Here is a 5,310-nt window from a genome sequence, read left to right as displayed (position 1 = left end):
CTGCGTCAGCAGCCTTGCTGCTCCCTGTTTACATCCAGGGGGTACAGCACAAACAGGGCACGGTCACCTTTTACACAACCCATCCTTTACAGGGACATACAAGAGGCTGAAAGTCTGTTGCTGAAAGTAGTTCAGTATTGTGATGCACTGCCAGCAGATAATGAGGTGGAGCAGAGGATTTGGGCAAAGTGATTCTGTCTGCCTAAATGCTGGAGCAAAACTTGAGGAATAACTGAAGCAGTTAAAGCCACATCCTTCAGTGCTATGAACTGGACAAGAGCTGTAGCTCCTGCACTGGGGATGTGAGGGCGCCCCACCTGAATTTCAGGGGTGCAAGGCAGCTGCACAGGACATGTTCCCTCTTCCCACGGAAATCCCCTTTGGAAATTCCAAAGCAGTCAGAGTTCAAACTGAAGCTGGGCCAGGTGATAAACAAGAGGTGAACAGACAGAGGGTTGTGCTGCAAACCTCCAGCTTCCCCTGGCAAGAGCTGCAAAGTATTTCAGCTGGAACAAAAGTGCCATGAGGGCAGGTGGGCGGGCGCTGCCAAAACCAGCCTAAAACCCCCTCTTCTAGTGGGCCGGCAGCCTGGTGCTGGAAGAAAGGGGGAATCCCAGCCCCGCGATCCGCCTGCTGCAGCGGGTACAGGAAACACCACCTACGTCTGCTTCCAAAATTAGCTGCAGCACAAGGGCTGAGAGCTGCAAGCTGCTTAGATGTCTTACCACTGCTGAGATGAACCACCTAAAACCCCTGAGAATGTGACCCCAAATGGGTTACTAGGTGTTAAATGTTTATTAAAAAGCAAACCAGGTAGATTCCCACAATCTCAGGGAGGTGGGCAATGAACCATTTTGCAGACTAGGTACAGTAATCTTTTTTTAATAAATACGTATCTCACATGTACCAAAATAATTATAAACAAAAATGTACAGTATTTACACAATATACAGTTGCTAAAAAGTGTAGCAATTATGACACACACAGTGTGAAACACACTTTTCCAATGCCCACAGTTAACATTATTGCTACTCTTGCCTAAGAGCCAAGACGGCACCAGTCCCTTGGTCTGACTCCTCCACTCAGGAAGCCTCACTGAGAGCAGCTGAGGTCAGTCAGAAAGGACAGGGACTGCCACCAGCCCAGCACAAATGAACGTAGAGTCTCTGAAAAGGGGTTGTTGGCTTGAGTCCAACTTTCCACGAAAGGTCACTTGCTCCCTGTAGTACCTGATGCCACAAGAAAGCTCCCTGTAACGAGCAGGCTGGATGTGCAGTCTGTTACCTTTGCAGGGCTGAGAAGATTGGCTATGTGGCTCTTTACCAGGTGGTGTGAATAATCACAGATCTGTACTGATATTACACATCCCACTCCTGTATTTAAACACAAGGGAGATCCTGGAACTGTCCTGTTACAATTATGTGCTCCTTCTCCTTGCTGGGCAGTGTAGTAGTTCCCTCCTCTTTTTTCCCTCCACATTGTGACTTTCTTTTTTGGTGAAGAAAATCAGTCCTTTTTCTACACATATGTATACAGTCACTTCTTTTCAGAGAAAGCTCTGCTTTAAAATGCCAGCTGTCGTCCTCCAATAAGGCAGTCATCATATATAAGCTGCAAGAAAAAAAACCCCAAAATGCTGTTAATGCAAAAATCTTACTTAAAGTATCATATCCACTCTGGGTTAACAGCCAAATTCTACACTTGAATTCTTCAGCAGTGTATAAAATTTCTACACCAAAATGGTTACACACGCCATTTAATGCAGCACTCAGAATGTCAGAACAACAACTCCTAGGGAGGAGAAAACCACCCACTAACTTGAATTTTCTCTCATGAAGTTCTGTGTCAGCAACAGAACTGTGTTCAGAGAACTGTTGCATAAGTTAACCTCCATTCCCTCATGCTATTTTTCACATTTTTTTCTTACTCTGTTTAGATACTTGCCTCATCTGCCATTTTGCTAATTGCATAACCTTCAGTATAGCTATCTGTTACACAGCAAGAGGTCACTGGGGCAGGCTATCAGAGTGACACCAAAAAATACCCTGCACAGAACAGGATTTTCCCCTTTCTCTTGTAAAAATGAAAACAGCTACTTACTTCATCCTCCGTGAACTCAGGCTCCGATTCACTGCTCTCTTCATCCTCACTTTCTGGCAACATCTGCAGGTCAGCTGTGGTCAGCTGCTTCAGCTGTTCCTGTATGCTCGAGTTGTCTCTGCCCCATGTGAGTTGATAGGGGGAATAGCCCTGATAGGTCACTTTGTTCACGTCTGCCCCATGTTTCACCAAAAGCGACACGAGTTCTGAATTCTGCAGATCTACTGCCAAATGTAGTGCTGTTCTGCCATTGCATGGCTCCTGTGTGAAAACAGAGTAAGGTTTGGCATGTTAGGAGATGCAGAGCCCTTGTCAGATCTGCTGTTCCTTAAGACTACTGTTGATTCCACTCTACTGATTAAGAGCCCCACTCAGTTCAAATCATGGTACACATTACATACCTGTGCATTTACATCTGCTCCCAAGGACAGCAGATACTCGACAATAGCCAGGTATCCTTGGATAGATGCTAAATGGAGGCACGTATGTCCTGGAAGACACAAACAAAGGGAAAACTTGAGTAAGTCTAACTCAATGCCTCATCATTACTTAAAAGTCAAGATGATAGGCCAGGATGATATCTAAATTTGCAATTCATTCATGACAAAAGGGTGTTTTCCAGAAGAGCTTTCTAGCTTCCAGTATAAATAAAAGGGTTGGATTTTGAAAAGATTTCTTGGAGGCATTATTCCAGTGTTTGAGTGCAACTTATTACAAACAAAAAAGGAGGAGCATGGCAAAGGCACTCACTAAAAATTAAAAGTTCAAAGCCATGAGACTATAATCAACAGTGAGAAGGCCTCTAAGACCATGCATTTCAAAAAAGTCAGACACTGCTGTATGCTTTGGGCTCCTCAACTCTCAAATGGGATATAACAATCCTTCTCCACCTCTCCAGTGATCTTTGAGACCACAGGAGACTGACCCTACCCTCAGGGCAGCACACCAAGCCGAAGTGTTCAGGAGTGTGGCCGTACCGTTGTAGTTGGCTGCCTGCAGGACAGCGAGGAGGTGGTGTGCCTGGCAGTACTGCGTGAGCACGCTGACGCTCCTGAGGGAGCCCTGCTGGCAGGCGATGTGCAGGGGGGTGTTTCCTCGGAAGTCCCTGATTTCCAGGTCGCATCCGGACTTCAGAAGATGCTCAGCAATTTCAGGCTGATCAGTTATCACTGCCAGGTGAAGAGGCGTCTGCAAGCATAAGAGCAAAAGCAGATTGTGAGTTACACCACAAACTTGGCACCAACACCTAGACAAGCAGACCTCTTGTTCACTTTGTGATTTGTGCCAACAAATAAAAGCATGAAAGCACACCCAGAACTCAGTTCTTTATGCTTCCCAAGTTGTTGTATAGTTGCCCATTCATCTGGAAGTGATTAACTTTGGGCTCTCTGGATAAACCAACCGCCAGCTGGTATGAAGGGTATCATTAACATCTCCATAAAGAAGGATGCAACCCATGGCATCATATTTGAAAAATGTGGGCGTTAAATGCCACTCTCTCAGGGGAGAGGAAGCACTGTACCAACACCGGCTGGAGCCAGCTGGGGACTTTCCTGAACGTAGGCTTTGATTCAATTGATTCCATCAATTAAAACAAAAAAAAAAAAAAATTAAAGGGACTTTTTGGGGGGAATTCCCCAGAAGGAGTGTGTGGGTGTGGCAGGGGCTGATCCGGATTTGGGGCTATCGAGGTGAAAGTACCTGGCTGAGGTTGTTCTGGAAGTTCAGGAAAGCCCGGTCACCGGCTGCCTGCTGGATCACCTCCAGGCTCAGGGCTTTTTCCTCGTGAATAATGGCCAAGTGGAGAAAACTGCAGGGGGACAAAAAGGACTAATTAAGCGAGCCGCGTTAACCCCCCCGACGCCAGGCTAAGCCCCGCGCCCGGCGGGCCGGGTCACGCGCGGGTGTCGCAAGCCCGGGCTTTCGGCGCGGCCGGGGCTTTCCGCGGCCGCGGGAGCCGCCTCTCCCTGGCGCCGCTCCAGGGACTTTCCGCACCCCCTCCCTTCCCTCCCGGCGCGGCCCAGCGCGGCGCCGCCCCGCCGGCAAGCACATCCTGTCCCGGCCTGGTCGTGCCGAGTTCCCCGCCGCGTCCGAGCCACCCCTGCCCCGGCTTCGACCCCCACTTACGTGTCCCCGTCCTCCGTCAGCTGCTGTGCCCAGGCGGGCGGCTCGCGGGGCTGCAGCCGTATGTCCTCCAGCTCCTTCACCAGCTGCCGGTACTCCTCCTCCTTCATGGAGTCCAGGCCACTGTCGTGGCGGTCGTCGAGCGGGAAGGCGCCCTGACGCTCCTTCTTGGGGTGCTCGTAGCCATCCATGGCGGGCGGCTCGGCGGCGCGGCGAGCGGCGATCATGGCGGCGGAGCTGCGGGCGCTGCGAGTGAGCGGCGGCGGCGGCGGCGGCTCGCATATACAGCGCGGCCGGGGGATTTCTGCGGGGGAGGAGCCGCGGAGGACGGGAATTTCCAGCCACTCAAAGCCCGACCGACGGGTCTGGTCCTGCTCGCTGCCGCCGGCGCTGGCACGGCGGGCGGAGCCGCTCGGGCCGCCCAGAAGGGGCGTCGGAGGGGAGGGGAGGGGAGGGAAGAGGCCGGGCCGAAAGGGAACTTGGCGTTTTTCCAGGGGGGAAGTACTTGCCTCTCCGGCGTCCCCGTCGGTACTTCCCTGCCGCGCCCCGCGGGGATTTCCCTGCCCTACCCTGCCCGATCCTGGCGCTCCCGGTGCCTCCTCCCCGGCCGGGTCCCGCCTCGGTGCCGGGCGCTGCTGGCCCCGAGTGCGCCCCGCATCCCCCCTGACGTTCCGCCACCTTGGAAAGAGGGGCCGCGGGATCATAGAATCAGAGTAATTTGGGTTGGAAGGGTTCTATAAAAAAGGGGTTTTTCCCTTGTCTTGCAACTATTTCTGGCCTCACTGAGTGGCTGTGTTTTCTTTTTCATTTTGTCATTTTCCCATGGGATGCCATTTCTTCGAACAACAACTTAGGAGAAAATAAAGGCCCATCTAGACCAACGCCTCTGCCATGAGCAGGGACATCTTCAGCTGCATAAGACCCCCATCCAACTTGACCTTTAATTTTTCCAGAGATGGGCATCCGCCACCTTTCTGGGCAACCTCTAGCAGTAAGAGGTTGCCCAGAGGGTTCACCACCCTCATTGTAAAAAAATCTTCTTCCTTATATCTAATCTAAATTGACCTTCCTTCTGTTTTAATCCCT

The 5,310-nt window shown here is 51.1% G+C and overlaps 1 protein-coding gene across 1 annotated transcript; it reads right to left on the bottom strand.

The window, feature by feature from the left end:
* Window positions 1–866: 866 nt before the first annotated feature.
* NFKBIA (NFKB inhibitor alpha) lies at window positions 867–4,695 on the bottom strand. Its single transcript, XM_068192914.1, has 6 exons — window positions 4,228–4,695; window positions 3,802–3,910; window positions 3,078–3,288; window positions 2,502–2,590; window positions 2,101–2,361; window positions 867–1,611 (listed from the first exon to the last, which is right to left on the bottom strand). The coding sequence occupies exons 1-6, from the start codon at window positions 4,449–4,451 to the stop codon at window positions 1,564–1,566; spliced, it is 942 nt and encodes a 313-aa protein (XP_068049015.1). The 5' UTR covers window positions 4,452–4,695; the 3' UTR covers window positions 867–1,563.
* Window positions 4,696–5,310: the final 615 nt, after the last annotated feature.

Source organism: Anomalospiza imberbis, chromosome 6, assembly GCF_031753505.1.
Source record: "Anomalospiza imberbis isolate Cuckoo-Finch-1a 21T00152 chromosome 6, ASM3175350v1, whole genome shotgun sequence".
Taxonomy (NCBI): domain Eukaryota; kingdom Metazoa; phylum Chordata; class Aves; order Passeriformes; family Viduidae; genus Anomalospiza; species Anomalospiza imberbis.
Note: the sequence above shows the minus strand (reverse complement) of the source record. Positions and strands in the feature narration are given on the sequence as shown.

What these genes read in the sequence shown, in the direction of transcription:
- NFKBIA (XM_068192914.1), bottom strand. Translation starts at nt 4,451, where the DNA reads ATGATCGCCGCTCGCCGCGCCGCCGAGCCGCCCGCCATGGATGGCTAC. An exon ending in CTGACGGAGGACGGGGACAC is followed by an intron (nt 3,911 to 4,227) that starts GTAAGTGGGGGT and finishes GTCCCCCTGCAG; the next exon opens with TTTTCTCCACTTGGCCATTA. An exon ending in TCCAGAACAACCTCAGCCAG is followed by an intron (nt 3,289 to 3,801) that starts GTACTTTCACCT and finishes TTATGCTTGCAG; the next exon opens with ACGCCTCTTCACCTGGCAGT.